This window comes from Saccopteryx leptura, chromosome 2 (genome assembly GCF_036850995.1).
Source record: "Saccopteryx leptura isolate mSacLep1 chromosome 2, mSacLep1_pri_phased_curated, whole genome shotgun sequence".
In the NCBI taxonomy this organism is placed as follows: Eukaryota; Metazoa; Chordata; class Mammalia; order Chiroptera; family Emballonuridae; genus Saccopteryx; species Saccopteryx leptura.
In genome coordinates this window covers 281,064,650-281,092,217 of record NC_089504.1, presented here as the reverse complement: position 1 = coordinate 281,092,217, position 27,568 = coordinate 281,064,650, and the positions used below count along the sequence as shown (strand labels likewise).

Sequence of the window (27,568 nt, the reverse complement as noted above, 5' to 3'; positions counted from 1 at the left end):
TCTGAAATCTGTTTTTTGGTGCATGCTCTAGTTTTATGCAATTTTAATTTCTTTTTGTTACAGTTAATGGCATGTATTGGTTTTTAAATTGGAGTTGAAGGGCAATGACTGTTGGATTGAACATAACCACAAGGCAATTAATGTTTTACAAATATCACTTTTACATAATTGTAGTTGTTTTTAAATGTAAAAAATTATTATCTGATAAAAACACCCTCTTGCCTGATCAGGAAGTGGCATAGTGGATAGAGCATTGTACTGGGACGCGGAGGACCCAGGTTCGAGACCCCGAGGTCGCCAACTTGAGCGTGGGTTCATCTGGTTTGAGCAAAGCTCCCAGCTTTGACCCAAAGTCACTGGCTAGAGCAAGGGGTTACTCAGTCTGCTGTAGCACCACAGTCAAGGCACATATGAGAAAGCAATCAATGAACAACTAAGGTGTCGCAATGAAAAACTAATGATTGATGCTTCTCATCTCTCTCTGTTCCTGTCTGTTTCTATTTATCCCTCTCTCTGACTCTCTTTCTGCATCTGTAAAACAAAACAAAACAAAACAAAACAAAACAAAACACCCTCTTATTTTTTTTAAGATTGAATCATGGCTTCTTCGAGTAGGCGTAAATGTAAGAATAATTCTGACACCTTCTGTTATATATGTGGCTGTTACACACTTCAATGTCAAAGGTGCAATATTTCATCATTTGTGACACGTGCATATATTGCCTATTTTCAGGTTCCTTTTGGTGATCAAGACAAGAATTGGGCTCCTCATATTGTGTGTCATAACTGTGAGGAAATGCTTTGTGACTGGACAAAAGGAAAACACAAAGGAATGCCTTTTGGTATTCCCATGGTTTGATATGAACCTAAGGACCACAGCAGTGACTCTTATTTCTGTCTCATCCATAAAAAGGGCATCGGCAAGAAAAAACGGCATATGATCGCATATCCTAATTTCCTTCAGCAATACGACCTATCCCACACTCTGAGACACTCATTATACCATGTGGAATCCTGATACAGGGTGAAAATTTGGGAGGGACAGGTAGGTGAAAGGCAGGCAGGAGAAGAGGGTATAGAACAGAATAACTCTGAACCTGCCACAGCTAGACCAGATAGTCAAGTTCAAGGGCATCCATCTCAGTTTTGTGTCCTTGGAGTTTCTTTAGCAACTTGTTCACATATCAGTGGCCAAATAACAGCCCTCACCATACCAGGGACTCTCCTGTGGTTTGTTCCCTAAAGAGGGCACTTCATTCCTAATCACGACTCTTATCTAACCTTGAGCCAGGCCTCAACCCTGGAGGCTGCCATGGGGTGAAAACTGGTCACATTCCTGTCCTCATAGAGAGAATTATGGCATCATTTTTCTGATATGGTATTTCCTAGTTGGACCACCAGATTCTTGGTTGTGGCTTCTGTCTAGTCAGTAGTAAGCAGAGACCTGCCACCTGTGACTCTCTGTGCTGGAGGTGTTGATGTGGATCCTTGAGTCACATCAGCTCACCATGGATGGAAGAATTTCATCATAGATTCTGGACTCTGCTGGCTGGGCATTTCTTGAAACCATGACGTATGTGTATATTGTATTCTTGGAGATAGCATCTGTGTCACAAATAAAGATAGAAACATAGTATGAGAAAGTGGATGCTTTTTTAGAGATGGTTTACTCTAACGTTTTCTTTTTAAGATGAAGAAATGAAGTCCTAAGAGCCAAATGGTCTCCATTTTCTTGAAATGGATGCTTAGGTGCTTGGACCATCTCTCCCTCTTTTAGGGATTGCATGTGGTATGGAAGGCACCTGGCTCAATCCTCAGCCAGAGCTCAATGGGAATTCTTTTCTACTTCAGAGTCCACATTAGGCTAAAGAGACTTTCCCCAATCTCTGTGTGGGTAGTCAAAGTAGCTCTTTTACCAGAGTCTTCTTAGTATTTCTGGTACTTAGCATTGACTTTCTTGCATGGCTAATTGTTTTTTTTTTTCATGAGAGGGTCTTGGTTTCTTCAACTAGATTGAGTCTCTGTAGTTACACAATGTGTTGGATTCTTCTGGTGCATACCTTGCTGTTACCACCTCAATGTTAAGTACATAGCAGATGCTCCACAAATATTTATGGCTTGTTTGATTGACTCATATAGCCAAATAGTTATTAAGCTCCCTTTATATGCCAGGCTCTGTGTGAGACTACAGAAAAGCAAATATGGGAGAGATGTGTCTCTACTTTTAATAATTTATGGGTTGGTAGTAGCATTCATCTCAGTGTACCACTTTTCTTTGCTTTTGACATGGAACATTTTATGGTCAAGTTGAAAAGTCTAGTTAGAATTTAGGGTCTTCCTGTTCCAGGGCACTAACATATTCACACATAACAGGAAGGATCCAATGTTTCAGATTTTAGTCCTATCTAGCCCCTGCTTCAGACTTGGTAAGTGAGCTAGAACAAGTATTCTGTCTTATCTCATTTGTATTAAAAAATGTAGTCCCTTCTTTCCCAAGAAGCCATAAGGAATCAAAGACAGATATAACTTTGAAAAACCCTGAAGGTCACCTGTGGCCTAGGCAGGTTGCATGACTTCGCATCATGATGGAAAGCCTGTGCCTATGAATTATAAGTATGGTAGTTAACATTTACTGAATACTTATTATAGTTCAGGAACCAGGCCAAATGTTTTATATGTGTAATTCCATTTAACTCATTTAATGAATATATGCAGCAATCCTATTAATATGCATATTTTATACTTGAAAAAACAGAAACTTACAATGATAACATAACTGGTAGCTGGTAAGTGGTCAAGCTGGGACTTTCGACCCATACTGTCTACAAAACACAAGCTTAGTTTTAACCACTCTGGTGTGAATTCATCTCTCCCAATAGTCATCCAGGGAAACTTATGGCTCAGAACTTACCAGGTTTCTTATCGAAGGCCTTCACGTAGGAACCTGAGGAGTCAGACCAAAGGAGAGTCAAGAACATGGAAGCAGAGGGAGAGCCTCTCTATGTCCAGGCTTGTTATTATGATTTGTGGGAGAAGACTTTGGGTGGACATAAGGTTAGAAGGAATAGGAGGGTGTAATGATCCCCTAGGCCCAGGGCAGTGGTTCTCAAACTTTTTGAAGTCGGGGTGCATTTAAAATTCTACAAATAATTGTAGGTGAATTATATACAAATTTCTGAGAAATATGTTATAATAATTAAGTCAAATGTTAAAGAAAAAAAATAAAGTCCAAGCGTGCTTTTATGGTAATTAAATGAAATAAATATGACAAAATTAAAAATTTATTCTGACATTAAAAAACATTTTTATGTTATATTTTTTGAGTTATGTTTTTTAGAATTCATAAAAGAGGGGTTAAAAATAAAAAAACAACAAAATTTATCTTTTTATATATATAGATACATTCTTAGTAAGATTTAGTAAATTCAGCAGATTCTAGTGCGAATGTGTTAAGTTTTTTCATTCCTGTGTTTATGAGAAATATGAGCCTGATTTGTCCTAGCAATTTCTTCAATGTTTGGGCATATATTTGAAAGGCAAACTCTCATTTTCTTTTCAGTACATTAAAGAATTCCTCTCTTTTTACTCTTAATTGTGTTAAGGGTAGAAAATCCTAATTCACATAAATAGGATATTGAAAATTATAGTAAAAATGTTCAAAGCTTTTTAAGATATTGCCATATATTCTTCTTTTATAGAAATCCAAAAGGCTTCAAGAGATAATTTCTTATGTTTAATCATCAATCCAAAACCCCCACCATACATATCATCTTAACTTTATATCAAACATAGGATAGAAGAAACTTACCTCCAGTCTTTCTGGGGAACATGGGGGGTAGTGTAAACAATCTAGCACCACAGCTTAACAGCCTTTTGCAACCTAATCAGGTAAGTGAGGTGGGGGGTTGGGCAGACTATCAGCTTACAGTCAATTCCCCACACCTCTGTCCCCCCAAAATCTAAACTCCAAAAACCCTGTTGGCTTTTTGGTCACCAACAGGCACATGTTTCTCTGGAATACCATAGGGTGCACCTGGAAATCTTCTAGGGAGCACCAGTGCACCCTGGTGCACACTTTGAGAACCACTGCCCTAGGGTGTTAAGATCAAATTTTCTGAATTGAGAATGGTACAAATACAGAAGGATCCAGAGGGATCAAGAAGAATCTAGTGATAACCATCAAATATAAAATTAATACATGTTCCTCAATGACTCTCCAAAGGTCAGAGTCAAAATATTATAGAATTGCAAGTGACCTTGGAGACTTTCTAGTCCAAACCTTATTTCACATGTGAGAACACTGAGCCAGAGAGTTAAAGATGTATGTCTAATGAAGCACAGCTTATTAATGGTAGTATGAAGCTTCAGCTCAAACTCTGGGCCCACCAAATACTGGTGATCCCATGAGCAGATTTTGAAGATCATGCAGAGTTGTGTCATAAATTCAAATGTTGACTCCCTGGAAAAAAGGACCTCTCCACACCACCTTAAATAAAGGACTTCAATCCCAGGAAGAAGGATGGCACATTTCCACAATGGGAAAATCTTACCTTGTCTTCTCTTGTACAAAATAAACAAAAGCACTGAAGATAGAATGATTATAGTCAGAAAGAGCACAGCCAGCCCACTTAGCAATCCAGCGTGGCGAGTGTGGAGGCCCATTGTGATATCTGGAAATGGAAAATGCAGTGAGACATCTTTCAGAAAATAGGCTCATGAAGCTGGGCAGGCTTGTCCATATTCTAGGGGCACTATCAAAATTGGATGTCCTCTGGGAGAGTACCAAAGCTTTGGGGGAAACTATATTTTCTGCTATTAAAAGTCAGGGTTAGAAACTGAAATCAGGGACCTGATCAGGAGTTGTCTCAGAACGCACTGAAATGCCTGACATTTCTCAGAAGATTCTGGAATAATTTCTGGGGCTTTCAGGGAGGAGATACCTTTGGTGACCAGGCCTGGCATAAGGGAAGCAAATTCCACTGGAGAATGAGGCCCACATTCAGGCCTTACAGCTCTTAGAATGATTTGTAAGACTGCAGGGGAGATGGACAGAGCTGGTTACCTGCACAGAGCTGCTGGGCAGAGATGGAGTCAGAGTTGTTGCTGACAGGGTTCCAGGCTGTACAGGTGTAAGTCAGAGGTTGGTTATCGGAAGTCTGGAAGATTTGAAGGACACTACCTTCTTTCCCCAGGGGACTCCAGCTATACATCACATTTTTTTCTTCTTTGTCCACAGAGCATGTCAGTGTGACATTACAGGTACTGTTCACAGATGACATTACTTGCTGAGTAATTTTTGGCTTCCCAAGCCTACCTATGAGGAAAAAAACACATTAGCCAGTGGTAAGCTAGAGCTGGCCTATACTAGTTTATAACAGCCAACTGTTATATTTTTAAAAAAATTTCAAATGTTTGTTAAACCCAGTCATCATGAAAAAGCAAAGACTAAAAACTTACAGTAAAATAAGCCATATTAAAAATAAACCTAAAAAATTCTAAAAACTCAATACTTTTAATTTTTTTTATATTTTATTTAGAAAGTTAAATTTAATGAGTGACATTGATCAATAAATGTACATAGGTTTCAGGTAAACATTTCTTTGGCATTTGAACAGTTGATTACATTGTATACCCATCACCCAAAGTCAAATCATTTTCCATCACTGTATATTTCTCCATAATTACTCCCTCCATCCCTGCTGTTTCCCACTGTTAACCACTTCACTATTACCTATGTCTATGAGTCTCACTTTTATATTCCACCTATGTGTGAAATCATATAGTTCTTAGCTTCTTCTGATTTACTTATTTCACTCAGTGTAATGTTCTCAGGGTCCATCCATGTTGTCATAAATGGCAATACATCAGCATTTCTTATGGCTGACTAGTACGTATTCCATTGTATATATGTACCACATCTTCTTTATCCAATCCTCTATCAAAAGACACTTTGGTTGTTTCCATGTCCTGGCCACCATGAATAATAAATACTGTGATGAACATAGGGATGCATGTATCTTTACATAACAATGTTTTTGAGATTTTTAGGTAGGTATCCAACAGAGGGATTGCTGGGTCATATGGTAGTTCTTCCATCCAAGTACTAACCAGGCCCGACCTTGCTTAGCTTCTGAGATCAGATGAGATCAGGTGCATTCAGGGTGGTATGGCTGTAGACCATATGGTAGTTCTATTGTTAAGTTTTTGAGGAAGCACTATACTTTCTTCCATAATGGCTGTATCAGTTTACATTCCCACCAGCAGTGAATGAGGATTTCTTTTTCTCCACAGCCTCTCCAACACGTGTTATTACCTGTCTTGTTGATAATAGCCAATCTAACAGGTGTGAAGTGGTATCTCACTGAAGTTTTTTTATTTTTAGATTTTATTTATTCATTTTAGAGAGAGGAGACAGAGAGACAGAGAGAGAAAGAGACAGAGAGAGAGAAGGAGGGAGGAGCAGAAAGCATCAACTCCCATATGTGCCTTGACCTGGCAAGCCTGGGGTTTCGAACTGGCGACCTCAGTGTTCCAGGTGGACATTTTTACCCACTGCACCACCACAGGTCAGGCCTCACTGTAGTTTTGATGTGCATTTCTCAAATAGCTAGTAAAGATGAGTATCTTTTCATATATCTGTTGGCCATTCGTATATCTTCATGGGAGAAGTGTCTGTTCAGGTCCTCTCCCCATTTTTAAATTGGATTGTTTACTTGTTTGTTGCTGAGCTTTATGAGTTCTTTATATATTTTGGACACTAACCCCTTATCAAAGATGTTGTTTGCAAATATCATCTCCCATTTGGTTGGCTGCCTTTTTGTTTTGTCAGTTTCTTTTGCTGTTTTCTATACTTTCTATTAAATTTCTCTAAGAAACTTAAACTGTTCTAAAATAATCTTTTTAAAGGGGGAAAAAGGTTCTGATGAATAACAATGATGATTATACAACACTGTGAAGGTACTTAATACCATTAAACTGTATACTTAACAATAGCTAAAATATTAAATGTTATGCCATGTATGTTTTATAACAATACATTTTTTAAAAAAGAATAATGGTTTTTACTCTATGATTTCATTCTTGGGCATTTATCTCAGAGAAATAAAAACTTATTTCAGGTAAAAACTTGTATAACAAATATTTATAGTAGCTTATTTGCAATAGCCCCAAACTGGAAACAACTAAAATATTTCTCAATAGGTGAATGGTTAAACAAACTAGTACATCTATACCAGGGGTCTCAAACTCAACTCAGCATGTGGGCCGCAGAGCAAGATCACAGCCGTTTGGCGGGCCACACTAGGTCTACAAAAGGCAACTGTTACGCAACACTTTTCTCACTGTAGTTGAAAACAAAAAAAAATCAGTACAACAAGCACAATCGTACATGCAGTTTACTCAGTGTCACAAAACGACCAGAAACTGTAGTTTGCATCACAACTGCTGTTAACTAAGCTAATATCTAGCTAGGATGCTAGAGAAATGAAAAATACAAGTAGACCCCTAGGCTTACTTAATTTTATCCAAAATATTTTGAACTTCGTGGATTAGTCTGCTGGCCACACAAAATTGTTCGGCGGGCCACATGCGGCCCGCGGGCCGCGAGTTTGAGACCCCTGATCTATACCATGAAATGCTATCTTGCAAAAAAATATAGACTACTGATACTTTCAATAATTAGGGTGACTCTCAAAAAAATTAAGTTGAATAAAAAAGCCATTCTCAAAAGTAGGCATACCGTGTGATTCCATCTAAATAAACATTTTAAAAATAATATAATTATACACATGAACAATGGGTTAATGTCTTCCAGAAGTTTGGGAGGGGAGAGGGGTAAGTAATGGGTGACTATAAAAGGATGAGGAACTCCTGGTGATGGTACAGCTCAGTATCTTGATAGTGGTAGTAGTTACAGGAAGCTACGTATGTCAATAAATTGCACAGAGCAACACATATAGTCACACATAAATGAATGCCTATAAAACTGGTGAAATATAAGTAAGCTCTATTTGCTGTGCTGATGTCAATTTCTTGGCTTTGATATTGTACTATAATTGTGAAAGATGTGGGTGCAGTAGGTATAAAATCTCCCTATCCATGTCTTTACACCTTTCTATGAACCTGCAATTATTTAAAAATAAAGGTTTTTTAAAAAAGTATTTTGCATACAATATTTCACTTGATCCTCACAATAATTATGAGAAGGGAATAGTATGATTATTCATATTTTATAGAAAAGAAAAACAAAGCCATGGGACAAACTGTTGATGGAAGATTACATTGCTAAAAGCAAGCAAAGACACAGCCTCTTGAAAAGTATTAATATAGTTATATAAGTATTTATAAGTATAAAATGATTTAGGGAACAAAACAGTCAGAAATATAGGTGTTTTTTAATAGCAAATTTGCAAAGTAAAAATAAAAAGCAAGCCCTCTATCCTCCCACAACTTACGATAGACTTGAAGGTTGTAGCTCTTGGTGATGGTGACCGACTTTCCAGAGGTCTTTACAGTTATGTCAGCTTTGTAGATACCTGCATCTTCCAACCTCAGATTTCTGATCTCCAGGTTGTAGTTCTGATGTGAGATATTTATTCGTTCATAATAATTTTGATGGGTCACGGTAACCTTGGGAGCTTTTCCTGAGTCTGGTACTACAAGTGCAACAGATGTTTTGGAATTCACCCAAACAATGATGGCAATTTGCTGTAAGTCTTGGATATTTAAAGGGAAAGTAACTGGCTCCCCCAGAATCCCATTCACTGTAAGGAAGTCTGTGTTGCTTTCAGCTGCTTCTGGACCTAAAGACATAAATAGAAAATTATAGCCATTTGGCTGTTGCGCCTTTGAGAGTTCCCTGTTTCCCTGGGCTCAAGTCACCCTTAGGAGCTCACGTGGATGTAGATCATCCAGTTTCTTGAGAATGCCTTTTCTTTTTCATTCTATTCTATATATATTTAATATGTTATGATGACTAAATTTTCTAAAGGGTTCTCATTCAAAAACTAAATTTCTCAGTGAATATCCAGGGAAGTATTTTATTAAAAAACATGTTTACCTAGACTTACAGACTCTGAGAACTAGAAGGGATTTGAGAGATGAGGACCATAAGCCTCCATGAAGTCTGAGATATTAAATGTCTTTCTCTCCTAACATCATATTGCCAAGTGGTGGAAGAGTTGGCACAAGAGCCTGGATGGCTATTGTGGTCTTTGCAAAAAGAAAGTTACATTTATACTTCTATTCCTGGAAGATATAGTATTTTAGAAGCTCTGGAGTAAGTACTCCCAAGTTGATCATTTTTGGGAGTCTTTTTTGTTTACTTTTATATCACCAGTCTCTGGAAGAGTACATGACACATAGTGGGTTGTTAATAAATATTTCTGAAATAAATTAATATATGGAGTTCACTTATGTATTGCCTAGAATCTTTTAGAATAACTTCTGAAGTAAAGTTTACTTGTTCATTCATACATTTATGAATAAATGCATATATTTATTCAAGATCAGCTTTGTTCTGGATATTATGAGGGTATTTATTAATTCACTGTATAACACAAATGTTTGTGAGAAAACTACTTTTTTTTTTTTTTTTTTGTATTTTTCTGAAGTGAGAAGCGGAGAGGCAGAGAAACAGACTCCTGCATGCGCCTGACCGGGATCCACCTGGCATGCCCACCAGGGGCGATGCTCTACCCATCTAGAGCATTGCTCCATTGCAACTGGAGCCATTCTAGCACCTTATGTGGAGGCCATAGAGCTGTCCTCAGTGCTCAGGCCAACTTTGCTGCAATGGAGCCTTGGCTGCGAGAGGGGAAGAAAGAGATAGAGAGAAAGGAGAGGAGGAGGGGTGGAAAAGCAGATAAGCACTTCTCCTGTGTGCCCTGGCCAGGAATTGAACCTGGGACTTTCACACGCTGGGCCAAAACTCTACTGCTGAGCCAACTGGCCAGGGCTACAAACTACTTTTTTTAAAAAAACTTTTTTTTATTCATTTTTAGAGAGAAAGGAGAGAGAGAGAAAGAGAGAACGAAAGAGGGGGAAAGAGCAGGAAGCATCAACTCCCATATGTGTCTTGTCCAGGCAAACCCAGGGTTTTGATCCAGTGACTTCAGCATTTGAGGTCGATGTCCACTGCACCACCACAGGTCAGGCAGCAAACTACTCTTTTAAGCGTTAGGAAAGAAAAACAATGCCAGGAGAAGAAGATTATATTGGAAGATTACATTGCTAATTATGTAAGGAGTTGGGGATACAATGGTGAATAAAAATAGATATAGTTCCTGCTGTATAGAACATAACAGTTAAAGACAGAGACCAATGTGGATCAGATAACCATAAATGGTTAGTACAAAATATGTAAGTATTATGGTGATTGAGAGAGAATAGCAGGGGGACTTGATCTGTTTTGGGAATCCGGAACACTTTTTAATAAAAACTGAAGGATAAATGTTTTTAAAATCTTACATGAGAAAAAAGAATTAAATGTTCATTTTCTTTTCCTCCATCACCTAATGAAGATAAATTGACTTAATACATAATTTATAAAAGAAAAAGCAATATAATTATAAGATGTTATTTTTTCATCTTTTTCTTATTCTTTCATTACTTTGTCATTCTCACTGAGCTCTATTTAGTGAGAGTGTTTTGAGTCATCATGGATGATATTAAAAATATTAAATAACCAATAGACACAGGCACTGACCTAACAGTAAGTGTATTAGCCATAGACAAATAATAGGGCTAGTCTTATGAGTACTGGCTGTATGTAAAATCCAAAGAGCAGGGCAAATTTTCCACATAAGTGGGTTCATATTGACCCTGGAATTTATTCAGGGCTTGGCATGAAGAAAGCAAGAATAGGGGTCACTGAGAGTAAAGGTCATTTGGCAGTGTCAGAAAAGCAAAAGGATTTTTTTAACCCGATGGTTCTCACTAAGGCCACCTTAGCCCTCCAGCCCAGTAGTTCCTGAATGAGTCCAGGGCTGCAAATATAAACCTCTTTTCTTTCAGACCAACCAAGATTTTCCCTTAGGAGAACTATCCCAGGCAAGACCTGGTGACTTACATAGTTGGAATAGTATAAGTAACAGGGCACTGGGGGAAGGAAGAAATCAAGAACCCTTACTTACAAACTTTCATTAAGTGCCAGAGGCATAGCTGCAGTCCTGGGGAAGACAGACATGTATATAAGTGAAAAACAATGCAATGTGATGTGTGGTAACAGCCCACGAAACACATCATTGGGGGACAGAGGAGACACTAACGTTGTCTTCAGCAGCAGGAGTTAGTTTACCAAATTCCATTCTCTTGAACATTAATTATTTCCAGAGAAACTGTTCCACTGAGCTTATGAAGTCTGGTAGAGGGGCATGTCAAGTGTCCCAGCCTGAATCCTTGGATGTCCAGATATGAGTATATGACTTGCACAGTTGCACAGAATCTTGAGCTCAGAAGGACCTTGAACTTGGCATAATGATGCTGTGCCTCCTTGAAATTCTTTATATTATTTGAACAAGGAGCCCTACATTTTTATGTTGTACTGGGTTCTGCAAATTACACAGCTGGTCCTGGTGCCATATCTCCCACATCTGTTTTAATACTTTTTTTTTTTAAGTTAGGCCTCTATTACTTAATAGCCATTTTGTTGTTTGCATTCAGGTCAGGTGTGAGAGATGGAAGAGGTATGGCTGCCATAGACTCATAATTTTGATGGGTTCTCTCATCAAACGCCAGGAAGTGTGTAGGCAGTTTGCTAAGGTGGAGACATTCTTAGTATTAGAGCAGTTGTGAAGCCACAAAATGGTTGATAATGTGATTCTGTTTTTGCAATTATGTCTTATCTTCCATAGCAAGTCATTCAGGAAGTGATGTTGGGTATCAAAGGATAATGAGGTAGAGAAGGTGGCCGATAGAAGAAAATGGGGGAAATCCTGTTGCTATTTGTGCTGCTGGTGTTGATGAGAACACTGGGCTTGCTGAGAAATGGTGTAAGGTTTGTACAGGCATCAAATAAAGATTCTGCCATTTTCAAATATTCAGCTGTGATGTGAGAGAGGCAGCTGCAAAACTATAGCATGTAGTGGAAAGGTAGGGAGGCTGAGATGTAGGTGCTGGTACTTACGAGCTGAGCAACCTTAATATAATATATAATTACAAAACCTTTCTGAGTCTCTCAGTTTCTTCATTCATAGAATGGAAATAGTAGCTATAAAAATTGTCCTACTTATTTACTGATCATATAATAAGAGAGGAAATGCTTCATAAACTTTCAAGGCAAAATACATGTTACTTATTTCCAAGGTTAATAATGATAATATGAGGGGGGAAACTCATCCTCATAGTCTTCTTTTTTATCATCTTCATACTTGATAAATGCCCTTTAAAGCTTCCCTAGTTTATCCCAATGATGGCCTTGGTGACACTAGAGCCAAACGGAAGAATGTTTAAAGCCATATTGAGGCCAAATTCAAGTGAAGCCCTGGGAGATAGTTTTAGGTACCACTTTACTTGGTGAACTTTATTTTTCTCTTAAAAACTTTAGGTTTTTTAAAAAAGAATGTTTGTATTAATGAGCCCTAATATTTATTTTTCTAGGTGCTGATGGGACTTAAACACTATATTAGTGTTAGAGGGGACCTTGGGAAAACCCAAATTCAGAGAGAACTTGTGACACAAAAATGTCTTGACTTACCATGAAATTCACTATCAAGTCTATGGCCAAGACAGTTTCCCTGACTTTTTCAGAAATTTTGTGGGTGGAGCACAGAGTGCATTCCTAGCAGCTGTGGCTGATGCAATGCAGTGAGAATACTCCAGCTCCCAGAACCCTCCTGGGCATACCCAGGAAGGGAGCTCACCCGCTTTAAGGGAGTGACTTAGCGTCAACCACACAGCTCTCTGACCTTTTCAGCCATTGGCTTTGAGGAACATGCTGTAACATCCTATTGGCTGAACCTATCTATATAAGCTTGCTTACTTCCTGAATAAAGTGGATCTGCGTCACTGAACCTGGTCCCCGGAGTCGGGTCTTTGTGTCTCCATCGTCCTCACCCCCCGGCACGACTTGTCCACAACTGGTGCCCAACGTGGGGCAGGGACCTAACAAGCATCCAAGGGATGGGTGAGTGACCCTCTGCAATGGGAAACCTTCTCCCCCACTCTTGAGCCCTGCTGGCTTGAGCCCTGAATGCCCTATTGCAGAGTAGGTGAGTTAAAGTTAGTGAAAAGTTTCTTTGTACTAGTGGAAAATCCTCTCAGGTTTCAACCCTTGGCTCCGGGATGCACCTCTTTGGGACCCCAATACTTGGGCCCAAGCTTTCCAGAGCGTCCATTCGGCCAAAGTACATGGGGGACAAACCTTTCCTCTTGGCCTCATTCCTGCCCTGCTAGCGATACATGCCTGCCTGACCAGTGCTCCTGCTGGGGACCCTCCGCCAGTGCCAAAGATATTACAGGCTGCCTCTTTCTCTGAGGAGCCCCTACATTCCTATTCGCCCCTCTCCACTGAGAAGGAAAGTAGTTTAGCCTCCGAGTTTGACAAAATTGAGGCTGAGCATGCAGAAATGAAACCAACCAAATTGCTAACTGTGCCATCAGCTCCGCCATCCGAAGAAGTGGAAGTCGCTACTTCCGCATTCCCTGCTGGGGCTCAGTGCCCCACCCCAGCCTCTCAGATGCCATTTTCTACCCCAGCTTTAACTCCAACACATGTTCCTGCTGCAGGCCCATGGGCCAGCCTATACGCCCCCATGTGTCTTTTTTCTTTCTGTCTGTCTTGTCTATTTTTCTATATCTCTCTCTCCCCTGCCCCTTTCTCTGAAATGATGCTGGAAGGACCCAGCCATGGCACAGTGGCGGGGATCACACCCTCTTCTAACACAAGGGAGAGGTTATGCTTGTGTTTTTCAGCCAATTTGGATCCGAGGAGCCCCCCAACCTGCTTGACAGGATTTCTTGGGCACCCACTGAATAGTTCAGTCTTTACCCGTCCAAAGCCACAGCCCTGGCCTCCTCCACAATGACTATGTCTGAGGGGAGGAGGTCCTCAGTGCTCCAGAAGAAGACCTCATGGCCGGCGTGCATGCCCCATCACCTGGGGAGATGTGGAGGCTTTGGCGGGGTGGGCCCAGAGAATGGCCCCTGATGGGCCCCCAGGCCCTGGTGCTCTGTTCTTGCTTGTGTGTGCTATAGTGACCACTGACTCCCCGACACGGTGGACCCCCACATCTGGGCTGCTTTTCTCCACCCTGGCATAATTATGCCTGTTGAAGTTAATAGCCCACGGTTTCTAGCAGTATGTTTCAGTAACTGCTGCCTTAGTATCCCTTGTGACAATAGTGGCCAGGAATCCTAACAGTGGAACGGCACTATATGGGGTAACCTCAGTGACCCAATGCTACTTAAGTTTAATAACACCATTCCCTTAGAGGGGCGTGTCCTCCTTTGAAATCATACTACAGGGGACTTTGCTGAAAATGGTACTACCAACCAAGGCTCAGTACTTGGCCTACAATCCCTCCTCCCCCTAGCTACCAACAGCTGGGCCCACCCCGCTAACCTTGCCTTCCCAGGGTTGCCTCTTTGCCCATTCCTGTACACTCCCAAGAGAAGGAATTCCCTGGAAAGACTGTTGCATTGCCTCTGGCCTGGACGTGCAGACCATCAACCTTGGAGTTTGGCATCAGAAGCTGAGAGATGGAATGCAACCAAATGCAGTATGCAGCCCGCGGCAAGCCATTGTTTGGATGCTGGGACCTTTGTGGGAAGGGGGTGTGCATGGACCGACGTCCATTTTTTACAATCAAAATGGAACTGTGTTTAATGGCACCTAGGAGGTCTCTGTAACACAATGGGAGGGAAATGACATCCCGACCCCTAGGAGGAATCCCCTGTTTAAAACCGCCGTTCTACTTCCTAACTAGTCAAACATTACAGAAGCTTGCCTCATTGTTTAATCCAGCTAATCTATTAGCATATAGTATAATAGGTATTATAGTTGTTTTAGTTCTACTAGAGTTCCGTTGCATAATGCATAGCATTCAGAAGCTACAACAACAGCAAGCTGTCATTCATCAAGTCCAGTTGGCCTTAATTAAAAGAGAAGGGGGAGGTGTGGGTGGAGCGCAGAGCACATTCCTAGCAGCTGTGGCTGATGCAATGCTGTGAGAATACTCCAGCTCCCAGAACCCTCCTGGGCATACCCAGGAAGGGAGCTTGCCTGCTTTAAGGAAGTGACTTAGTGCCAACCACACAGTTCCCTGATCTTTTCAGCCATTGGCTTTGAGGAACACGTTGTAACACCCTATAGGCTGAACCCATCTATATAAGCTTGCTTACTTCTTGAATAAAGTGGATCTGTGTCACTGAACCTGGTCCGCGGAGTTGGGTCTTTGCATCTCCATCGTCCTCACCCCCGGCAGGACTTGTCCACAATTTCATTTCTCATCAGGAAAATAATACACACACACACACACACACACACACACACACACACACACACACACACACACATTCACGTAATCTTACTTTGCAATATGAGGTAGTAAAGTATAAATTCAAATGAATGGTAGAGATAGTAATTGCAGTAGGAATTCAAAGAAAGGAGAGATCACTGAGCTATAGAAGTTAGAGAAAACTTAACAAAGAAAGTAGAATTTGAGGGAGACCTTAAAGAGCAAGTACAATTTTTACTGGCTAGAATTTTACTGGTTAAAAAGGGAAAAAATGAGTGTCTTGGGTTTTTGGGTCCTGAATAAAAGTTTAGAAGCAGGAGAATATGTACAGTGGTCCCTTGTCTATCATGGGGGTTAGGTTCTAGAACCCCCATGATAGGTGAAAATCTGTGAAGTAGCAGCCTTATATTTATTTTATTATTTATATATATATATATTAAGGCTTGATAAACCCTCCCCACACTCTTATAAACCTTTCCCACACTGTTATTAATCTTTACCATGCTTATTTTGCTGATTTTACTGCAAAAATAATTAAAATAATAACTATATAAAATACCTGTATATTGTAAAATCCCTCGATATAGCGAAAAATGCATGATACAAAATTAGATATATATAATTTAAAAATCTGTGATACAGTGAGACTGTGAAAAGTGAACTGCAATATGGTGAGGGACCACTGTAATGCAGTTTAAATAAGTACAGAGTGGAATAACAGTAGAGAGATATAAGGCTAGAGATATAAAGAGATGTGGTTTAGATTTGGGACAGCCTGAGTTTGAGGTTTACACCTTTATTAAAGTTTCTGAGAATAAAAATTAAAATGATATTTTAGGGTTATAGTAATATAGAAAAAATAAGAAAGAGTAGCTGGGCTTGAGAGACCATTTCAGACACTACAGTGGTCATCTGGGCATTACCAGGGAATTATAATGGGAATAGAAAGAAAAGGCTAAATTTGAGAGAGAACAAAGAAAGGCAAGAGATAAGAAAGCATCTAATAAAATTCAGTTGTTCAACAATATATTTGGATTGCCTATTTTATGTCAGTGGAAAACCAATTTAGTTTATTTTGGAAGGAAGGCAAAAGTAGAAAAAACAATTCTAGTGTTACAAATATAGAATTAGAGATGGTGGTAGACCATCTAAGTAAGAAGCTGGGAGAATGGAAACTGAGAGAATGGGCTTAAAGCATTGTTTGGGAGACTGTGGTAGAATCTGCTAGTTGCTTTCTAACATGTGTTCTCTCTGAGCTTCATTCAAAGTAACAGGATTGCTGTTACTGACTAGTGACTGCTAGCTAATTTTGGTTATATGACTAAGTTCAGGTCAATGGGATGAAAGTGGTGTTGTTGTATATTACTATGTCTTTAAAAAAGAAGGCACTTTGCTTTCTTCATCTCTTTCTTGCTTCTTGCAGGCTGAATGCCAGACAGCTGGATCTCAGACAGACATTTTGGATCAAGATGATGAAGCCAAGTACTGAGAATAGGGAGCAGGAAGACTGAAAAGTGTGGGTCCCTGATGACCTTGTGAATTATTCTACCAATGGAACTGCAAACGCTGGACTTTTTTTTTTATATGAACAAGAAATAAACTTCTTTCTTCTTTAACCGAATTTTTATTGAGTCTCTGTCATTCTTCTATCAAACTGAAATTCCAGTGACTTAAGGATTACCCACAGAGAGGAAATGATTGAAGGAGAGGAGGGTCCTTCAGAAAGAGTATGAAGTTCAAGGCTGAGCCTTGTGAAAAGTTCTCACAGTTATAGAAGAGGCACTGTAAAAAAAAACACCCCAAAACTGAATAGTCCAAGTGGGAAGAGAGGCACCAATAGGGGAAAGTAGCATGAAAGAATAGGGAAAAGAGTCTTAAAAATGGGGTTGTTACTGGTTTCTAATGATTCAGTGTTTAATTGGGATTAAGGATAAAAATGGTCCCTAGATTTGTTCTTTACAAGATTATTAATGGACTTTAATAATAAAGTGTAAGAAGGGTGATTTAAATGAAGGAGCGAGGAAAAAATAGGCGGTAAGGAAGAGAAGAAACTTGACAGTGAAGAAAGGCGATAACATTGAACAGTTGCAAGAAGATCAGGTAAAACTGATTAATTTGATTATGTTCTAAATAGAAGAGATTGGTGGAGAAGGGTTGATAGGGAGGGAGAACAGAGAGATTTCTCCCGTTCACCTTGATTTAGGTCAGGTGCTCTTATTCACGGACTCTGCAGCTCTGTGTTTCTCTCTCAGAGTACTTGCCCAATTGTGTGGCAGTCCTGAATCCATATGTCTATGCTCTGTAAATGACTTGAGTCCAGGGATCTTGCCTTCAAATCCCCCAACCCAGACAGTGCAGGAAAAAAAAGGCCACTAGTGTTTGTCATGAAACTAAAGATGGAAGGGATATGGTTTTCAATCAAAGGAGAGCCATACCTTTATCAGAAGTGAAAGAGGAAAAGGAAAGGATGAGTGAAAGGATAAGGGTATATTGAGGTGGTATTGTGGATAGGGATAGAAGAAAGACCTCTTGGTGAGGTTAAGGGAACACAGGTTTGAGCCAGGTTCAGTCCCTGACATTTCAGGAGGCCCTTATTTTACTTTACTGAAAGATGGGATATAATAATGCTTGCCTCACAGATTGCTGTGAGTGCAGATAGAAGGTACTTGATGCATAGTAGACATTCTGGAGCAGAGTGGGTAAAATAGAAGACAGTCATGTTGATGACCTTCATCTCTTCAGTAATATAAGAGGTGAGACTGACCTGAATCATTACCAGCTAGAAGCAGCAGTCATTGGGACTTGGACGTGAGCTGCAAAGTATAGAATTGTGACAACAATTCCAGTGCCATGCGGACTTTTCCTGGATGTGGACTTTTCCTGGACTCCTGCTCCTAATGGACTGAACTGGAGTTGGGTTGCATTTGCAGGGATCTGGAATGGTGTTGGTGCGAACTTGGACTTGGTGAACATGTTAAGGACACTACTCTTTTATAGATTGTTGTTGTATTGGCCAAGAGTTTTCTTAAAGGCTTTAATCACTGTAAAAAAAATAGAAGACTGGATAAAGGAGATGTGGCACTAGGGTATGTTACTCAGCCATAAGACATTATGACATTGGATCATTTACAACAAAATGGTGGGATCTTGATAACATTATACGAAGTGAACTAAGTAAATCAGAAAAAAACAAGAACTGCATGATTCCATACATTGGTGGGACATAAAAACAAGACTAAGAAACATGGACAAGAGTGTGGTGGTTCCGGGGGGGGGGGGCAGGGAAAGGAAAGGAGGGAGAGGGGGAGGGGCACAAAGAAAACTAGATAGAAGGTGACGGAGGACAATCTGACTTTGGGTGATGGGTATGCAACATAATTGAAGGACAAGATAACCTGGACATGTTTTCTTTGAATATATGTACCCTGATTTATTGATGTCACCCCATTAAAATTAATAAAAATTTATTTATTAAAAAAAAAGGTGAGGCCCTGGCTGGTTGGCTCAGTGGTAGAGCGTAGGCCTGGCGTGCAGAAGTCTCAGGTTCGATTCCCAGCCAGGGCACACAGGAGAAGCGCCCATCTGCTTCTCCATCCCTCCCCCTCTCCTTCTTCTCTGTCTCTCTCTTCCCCTCCTGCAGCCAGGGCTCCATTGGAGCAAAGATGGCCCAGGCGCTGGGGATGGCTCCTTGGCCTCTGCCCCAGGCGCTGGAGTGGCTCTGGTCGCAACAGAGCGACGCCCCGGCAGGGCAGAGCATCGCCCCCTGGTGGGCAGAGCGTCGCCCCCTGGTGGGCGTGCTGGGTGGATCCCGGTTGGGCGCATGCGGGAGTCTGTCTGACTGTCTCTCCCTGTTTCAGCTTCAGAAAAAAAAAATACAAAAAAAAAAAAAAAAAGGTGAGACTGTCTGGTAGAGTAAAGAGGTAAGTATAGGACTAGCTTGGAAGTAAAAAGATCAGGGGCACTGGTTTTTAATCTTGCTGTATTTGAACCTAGCTGTGTCATCCTGAGAATTATTAAAATTTCTGATCCTCAGACTCCTTACCTCTAAACTGTGGATAATTATTAAATGCACTTATAAAGATAAAGCACTTAGCACAATGCCTGACACATATAAATGGTAGTTGCTGTTATTATTTTGATGAATAAAAACAATTTTGAAAAAAATTTTAAAAATTTGGGCAAATGCCACAATAAGGAATACCCTGAGGGTCTACACAATATTGATTAATGGGATAAAAAGATTGCTGAGCAGCCTTAGGAGTCCAGTGAAGAGGTGAGCCACCTTTATAACATCCCCCAGCAAGTGTGGTTTCCAGATTGTCATATGCTAGACCACATAGGGGAAGGGGAAGGTGGGAGAAAGGCAGTACTTCTCAAGGAGAGGCAAAGTCAAGAAAAGTTGGAACCTTGGAGTGTGGGTTTAAATGGAAAAATGCCTTCATTGTGGCCCTGAGGTGGTTATGGTGAGAGGGAACTTGAGGGGAAGGATAACACCAGCTTGGACAGAGGGCATTATAGACAGGCTGTTTATGGGAGGTGACCTTCCCCTCATGGGAGAAAAGCTGGGCGTCTTCCCAGCCTAATACACCTTTCTGTGTTTTAGGCAGTAACTCCTGTTTGCCTGGATGACCCCATGCATATGGGTGGACTTTACAAATGTACAGTTCATTATAAAGGAGTAGCCAAAGAAGGCAAAAGAGATTATGAGAAAAAGAAAAGTATTTGAAAAATACTAGAAACTATTCTAGGTTAGACAGGATGGGATAGGAGGATTTTAATTGGCTAGAAGGAAATTCTTCAGAGCTGAATAAGAGAAATTTACTAAAAAAGTGTGGTATGGAATCCAAAGAGATTTTTGAAACAAGATATTTATGACAATGAAGAGGGCATTTAGACCTAAAACTTCATAGTTTACCTTAGATTCTATTAAAAACAAAGATGATGTACACTTGGTGGTTGAAGGGCATCCCCAATCTGTCATATTCCACTATCATCTTCTAAACCAGGGAGAGTCAACCTTGTTATACCTACCACCCACTTTTGTATCTCTGTTAGTAGTAAAATTTTCTAACCACCCACCGGTTCCACAGTAATGGTGATTTATAAAGTAGGGAAGTAACTTTATAAAATTTATAAAGAAGAGTTACAGCAAGTTAAAGCATATAATAATTACTTACCAAGTACTTTATGCCAGATTTTTGCTAAATTTGTCAGAATAAATCTTTATAAAACAACTTACTATAGTTAAATCTATCTTTTTATTTGTACTTTGGTTGCTCCACTACCACCCACCATGAAAGCTGGAACGCCCACTAGTGGGCAGTAGGGACCAGGTTGACTACCACTGTTCTAAGCCCTACTTATTCTGGCCCCTCCCTCTCCCTCTTCATCTCCTACCCTTCTCTCCCTCCCTCCCCCACTCCAACCACACTGGTTTCCTCCTTCTTCAAACAGCCAGACACACTTGCTGTTGCCTGAGAGTTATTGTGCTTGCTGACCTCCTTTTCTACAACAACACTCCACAGCACTCCGTCTCTATGAAACTCTGCTCCAACATCATCTCATCAGAGAGAGAGCTTTTTCTGATCACCATATTTAAAGCCCCAATTCCCTCCTATCACTCTACTGCCTCGCCTTGCATTATTTTTCTTCACTGCAATTATCACTATAAAAGCACTGTGTGCACATATCTATTGTCTTCCCCAGCCCCCACTTCCTCCACAATATAATTACCATAAACGCAGAGACTGTTTTGATCACTACTATTTCCCTAGCACTTGGTGATTATAAAATGTCTGTTGAGAGAATGAATAATTATCTTTTCCTAGTAATAAAAAGCAAGATAGGAAAACTCAAAGCAAGAAAAAGAATGAGGGCAAGAGAGAACTCTTCACTCGTCCCTTTGTCTTGCTGTGGAAGGTTCAGGGTATGAACTAGTGAATAAGAAGAAGTAGTTGGCTAACTGTAACTTCTTTCCATTCCAATAGATCCACAGGACAGCACTTCACAGAGTGGTTAGTAAAGTGTCCTGAACTAAGGATCAAAAACCATGCTTTAGTTAAGGCTCTGTTGCCAACTAGCTAAATGACATGAATAAGCCATTTACATGCTAAGTGTCAGGGTTCTAGTTGGTAAATGAAATAAAAAATATATGCCCTGCCAGTTGAGGAGTTATGAGGATTAAATGAAATGAGAGTACTCTCAAGTATGCATACTAAGGAAGAAGAATCTAGAGACCCCAAAAGGGTCTTGCCATGAGGAGCACTTTCTGTCTGCCCCCATGTGAGACACTACCACTTAGTGAGAAAGAGCCAGACTGCCCAGAGTTTGAATCATGCCTCTGGCAGGTACTAGCAATAAGACCTTGTGAAAAGTAGCAATTTCTCTGTGCCTCAGTTTTACCAGCTTTAAAATGAAGCTAATAGAAACACTCATAGAAGAATTATTGAAGTTAAATAAGCTAATATTTGCAAACCTGTTAGAAAAGTACCTGGCATGTATTAGGCATTTTTTAAAATAGAAAACAAAACAGCATTGTTACAGAGGTTAAAATAATACTTACAAGGAAGAGTTGCATTGGGAGATGTTAGAAGTAAACATTAATCAGAGTGGAAATGAGGAAGGGTGTATGGTTGCTTAACAGTGACCTAGCGCCCTTCCTTTTTTAAAAAGGAACCTTCAAATAAGCATTTTTTGTTTCTCTCTCTCTCTCTCTGTCTCTCTCTCTCTGTCTCTCTATCTCTCTCTTTCCTCTCTCTATCTCTTTCTGTGTGTCTCTCTCTATCTCTCTGGCACTAGCTAACTTTCCCCTCTTCTCTCATCTACTGCCTCATAGATGAATAAATAGCAGTTAATCACCATGAATATTGCAGGTCTGGAAGAGCAATTTAGAGATAGTTGTACTCTGTGGCACTCAAAAGATGGTTGGTTATTACCGGCCATACTGAGTGAAGGGAAGTAGAGAAAAAAAGAAACCATAGGATTGAACAGTTAGTTTTGTGTCATTCTCCATGAGGCTGGAAAATGCTTGGTCATGAGATTTTAAGAAAATAAAACTATCACTTCCATACAACAGTATATTCTGCTGTATTTTTAACCTTATATCATCTTTATTGAGATTTGGGTTGACTTGAATCACTTCTTCAAAACAAACAAACACACAAACAAATTCTCAAAACAGAGATAAGTTCATGGAGAAGCACTGTTTTATCCACTCCCCTCTCTTAGCATACCATCAAAAATTGAGTATAGCAAAGAAAATATGGGTACAAGCTCTACCAATATTAGTTCCCTAACTGATTGCTCATACTTCTTTCTTTCCCAGATTCCACACAGATGAGCCTAGTTACCCCCAAACTTGCAGATCCATACTCCTCTGTAGTTCAAAACAAAAAAGGTCTGACTCAGAAAATACTTGAGTAGACTGAGTTCCTGGGGACTGATTTTTGTTGTGAATGCACTCTGGCTGCTTTGTTAGTCACCATATTGATCTCCAGGCTCTTTCAGCCCATCAGGCTGATGTAGTGGATCTCTACTTCCTCCTCCTGGAGTCCTGTGTTATCACAAGGATGCAGCTTCCTTACCTCTATTTGGAAACTGGATTTTTTGAGCTGATATTTAGCTGTCCCTAGAAAGGATATATGTTTCCATTTCTGTAACTGGGCTTCTGCCTTTGAGCCTTTTCTGAGTGTCTATGGTAGTGGTCTGTTCAAATCTCTTTCTAAAACAGAGTTTTTATCTTTACCTTGAAGGACTTTGGACTAGTGGCAAATGGTTCTGGCCAGGACTCTTCTCCAGGCACACAAAAAAACTGCTTTTAACCCACAGGATAATGGTTAGGGCCTACTTATCCATGAGCAGATATCCAGATGGGTTCTCTCACCTCTGCTAGAATGCCCCTTGACGGCGACTTACATTCAACAGGACATCAAGACCTTGTTGATATTGAAGTCTTATTTGTTTTTAAGAAGCAAATTCAAGTCAACTCAAATCATATTTATGTGACTGGTGCTTGAACCATGTCTAAATACAATACTTTTCTTAGATATCTGCCTTGTTGGCCTACCTACACTTTTATTATTGGCAAGACCTGCCCACCCTCCTCTACAGATGGGTGTAGAAACAGGCCCACTCTTTCCCTGAATAAGCCTGTATTGCTAGGAATAAATCACCACTCTTCACTAACAAATCCCAAAATGTGGTAACAATCAATAGTAGGGACAATATTATATTCCATTTCAGCATCAAAGTGGGTAAAGGCAGTATGCTCAGTGGTTAAGTCTAAAGACATTGGAGGTCAAATGCTACTTTCTCCACTTTTTGGCTAAATGATCTTCAGAATTCTGTGTCTCAATGCTTTCACCTATAAATCTGAGATGTTAATAGTACTCATCTTATAGGGTAAATGTAGACTACTTAGAGTAATGCCATCTGTGTAGTAATTGCTCCATAAATAGTTATTACTACTATTGGTGACAGATAGGAGCAGGGAGCAAGGGGGAGGGGTTTAAGAAACTGAAACAAACAGGTGTAGAGAAAAGGAAAAATTAAAACTGCATAAAAGAAAACATATATAGAGAAATGGACATGGAGCAAAAGTGGTGGACTCTCCTGTCTTTTACCCTAGAAGGTGGGTTGCTGGTAGGATATTTGGAGGGACAGAGTCACAGGGTTCACAAGTCATGATGAGAAAGTTGAGATCAGAACACAAGACTATGAGTCTTTTTTTTTTTCTTCTTCTTCTTCTTTCTCAAGCAAAAGGAGGGTAGATAGACAGACTCCTGCATGCGCCCTGACTGGGATCAACCCAGCAACCCCGTGGGCTGTTGTTCTGCCCATCTGGGGCCATGCTCCTAACTGAGCTATTTTTAGTGCCTTAGGCGGAGGCTCACAAAGCCAACCTCAGTGCCGGAAACTGATGCGTTCAAATCAATTGAGCCATGGCTGTGGGAGGGGAAGAGAAAGAGAGGAAGAGAGCAAAGGCAGAGGGGGAGGGGGAGAAGCAGATGATTGCTTCTTCTATGTGCCTTGACTGGGAATTGAATCTGGAACATCTATATACCAGGCCAACGCTCTACCACTGAGCCAACCGGCCAGGGTAAGTCTTGGTTCTTAGAGGAAAAATTTCCAACATGGAAGAGTCATGAGTTCATACACTAAGACTTCTTATTTTAGTAATTTCTAGGGAAAATGGGGATCTTAAACTTCCCTTTTCCACTGCTTCTCAGCTGCTTCAGATACTCTGGAGTTCCAGGAAAGTGTGTGAAATAAATCAGTTGATTCATAGCCCAATGTTAGACAGGAACAGCAGCAGGAAGAATTTAAGGTATATTTTTGCACTCAGAAAATGCTTGTGAAATAACGTGTTTTTTTTTTTTAGTTTTTAAAATTTGATTTATATTTATTTCTATGTAAATGTTTAATTTTTAAAAATTTAAAAAGTTTTTAAATTAAAAAATTATTTTGCTGAACAACTTTAAAGCAGCAAACAGATCAGTTCAGCAAAGGCAAATGGTATATGAAAGTACTTCTGGTTTCATTTCTTTGAAAACAAGCCCTCCACCCTTGATTTCATGGGTCCCGGACAAAATTAATACCTCACTCCTGGTTTTTTCAGAATCTCAACAGCCTAGACCTGCACTCACACTCCCACCACCTTTTCTCCTGCCTATAATTAGCCCAAACAAGAAGTCTTTCCAGGATCTCAGGGAAATAAAGCCCTAGTGCTTCCTAATACCATGAGAAAGCGAGTGTGAAAGCATTAGCTAATACTTGCTAAGCACTTACTATAGTAAGGTAATATAAATAAATTATCATTTTGATGCTCAAAACAATCCTATTGTACTAATTGTCAACTGCTGGAATAAAAAAATTTACCCATTTTGAAGTCAAAATAACAGTTCAAGTCTATAACTTTCCCAAAGTCACAAAGCTAATGGATGAAAGATTCACTACTAGCTGATTTGACAACTTGATTTCAGGTTCAGTAGATGAGGCAAATGTATCACACAGCTACCTTCTATCTTACCCTGTGTTGACCCTTCGAAGAGCATCAAGGATTAAAAAACTTAATTAGTGATGAGCTCAGAAAGTATGGAGCAGAAAGAGCTATAGCCTTAGGATTTGAAGAACTAACATCTATTTTCAGCTCTACCAGCTTTAGGTTGTGAAACTTCAGGTAAATTGTTTAACTTGAATCTTAGTTTATGATTTTTTTTTTCAAAATAACATCTATCTCCTATTTCAATGGTTTTAGTATGGATCACATGAGAATACAATTTTTAGAATGCTTTGCAAATCAAGTGATATTAAATGCTACCCTTCTCTGGAAGACTAGGGACATCCCTAGATTTCCACTTAAGTGCTATCCAACTCTTTCCCCTTGTACTTGCATTTTATACCTGCCAGTAAGGGTTACTAGTGTATGCTTTAAAAACTTGGCTTGCTTAGTAGTTGCAATTTCCATGAAGCTTAAATTAGAGCCACAATTTTAAAATGGCCAAGGGAACCAGAGAGACCACAGTGCATTTCTTCTGCCTGTAATGCCAGTGGTTGAGGCCAGGCAGGTTTGCATTGAACTTGGGCAGATGGTATAGTAACTGCGAAGCCAGAAAGCATCGGGCCACACCCATTTATTGGAGGCTCATAGACAGGTGAGTGAATAAACAAAGGAAAACCTGCTTTTCCCAGTGGAGGGCAAGGGATCAGAAATACTGCCCCTCAAGGTGGTGGCTGAGGGATTCTGGGAACCACACGTTGCAGTGGCAGGAGAGTGGTCTGGAAGAATCGCCCCCAAGGGAAAGCACCATAGTTTTTCATAGGACACACACTTGGCCTTCTGCTACATGCTCATGCATTAATTGTGCAAAGTGCTTGCAGCTGGGAAACCACTGTGCAAACCTAACACAGCCGTTTTCCCCACACTATCTTTTCAGGGAATCCTCACTCACTAGATTCTCTATAGTAACTCATGTCAAGAATTTGATAGTGCATTTTTAGAGCTGGTGAAAGACAAAATAAACAAGACTTAAAATGCCAGAGTCAATTTTTATATAAATAAAGCAAATGTTTATATTTAATTAAGTAATAAATGCAATGACAAAACACACCCAGAACTATGCTAGTGTTACATAGTTTTCTCTGAACTAACAAATATTTATCTGTCCTTTATAGTTTACTGTTAAGCATAAGTAAGAAAAACAGTTTTTAGTTCAAGTTCCTCATTTTTTGAATGTAAGGTATTTGTAAATCGAAATAATAACCTCTTTTCATTTATTTTACAGAGTTTTTGGAAGATAGAAGCAGAATAATATCTCTGAATGTGTTTTGAAAATAAAGGGAGTATCTAGAGATAAAGGTTTTACTAATTATAGTCATATGCCACTCTAATCTGATAGAGCAATTGAATAAAGTTGGGAAGGACATATCTCTGTCAAAACTATATAACATTAAAATGCCCCCCCCAAAATTGTTTTAATTTATTCAAAACTTTGAATTATTTTTTTTTTCTGGGCTTTTTGGGCAGGTCTACCAGAGCAGACTCTCCTGATCAGAAAGTTTGTCTCAGCTCTTTGGAGACTGGACATAGACAAAAGCTAGAAATTCAAACTCTAAAGCTGAACACCAGTTAGGTTTGGATCTTTAGTCGCTCCTCAACCAGTTGGATTCCTTTTGAGACACAGGGTGTTTGTTTTAAAAAAGATCCAAAGGGCATTTCAATGTCTTCCTTAAGGGCAATTTCTAAAACTTAATAGATAACTAGAAGGGAATCAGAGCAGGGGTCAGAACTCACAGGTTTGCAGGTAAAGTAGCAAGATCCATAAGTAGCGCAGAGCCATCTTCTTACAGGGTATAATCAACTGTGCCAAGAATGGCATTCTTCTAGAGGATATCCAGTTTCACTTGAATTTTCTTGCTTTTTATAGCTGCGTTTAAGAAAGGAAGTGTGAGCTAACTCATTTTCCAATGAGAGGAGTCCTCAGCCAGTTAACTTATTTCTGTGCAACCTGAGCCTCTAAACCCATTCACTGTACAATCCTGCTCATCATTCTCCATATATACTTGTTCAGTATAGCATAGTTGAGTGCCTTTATGTAGATATAGTGAACTAGACA

At 39.9% G+C, this 27,568-nt stretch overlaps 1 protein-coding gene across 1 annotated transcript; it reads right to left on the bottom strand.

Moving 5' to 3' along the window:
• Positions 1-1,002: 1,002 nt before the first annotated feature.
• LOC136393450 (SLAM family member 5-like) lies at positions 1,003-27,367 on the bottom strand. The gene is made up of 6 exons (XM_066366079.1): positions 27,247-27,367; positions 8,454-8,801; positions 5,063-5,314; positions 4,551-4,670; positions 2,912-2,944; positions 1,003-1,605 (listed from the first exon to the last, which is right to left on the bottom strand). Exons 1-6 carry the CDS (start codon positions 27,329-27,331, stop codon positions 1,499-1,501), a joined length of 945 nt encoding a protein of 314 aa, XP_066222176.1. The 5' UTR covers positions 27,332-27,367; the 3' UTR covers positions 1,003-1,498.
• Positions 27,368-27,568: the final 201 nt, after the last annotated feature.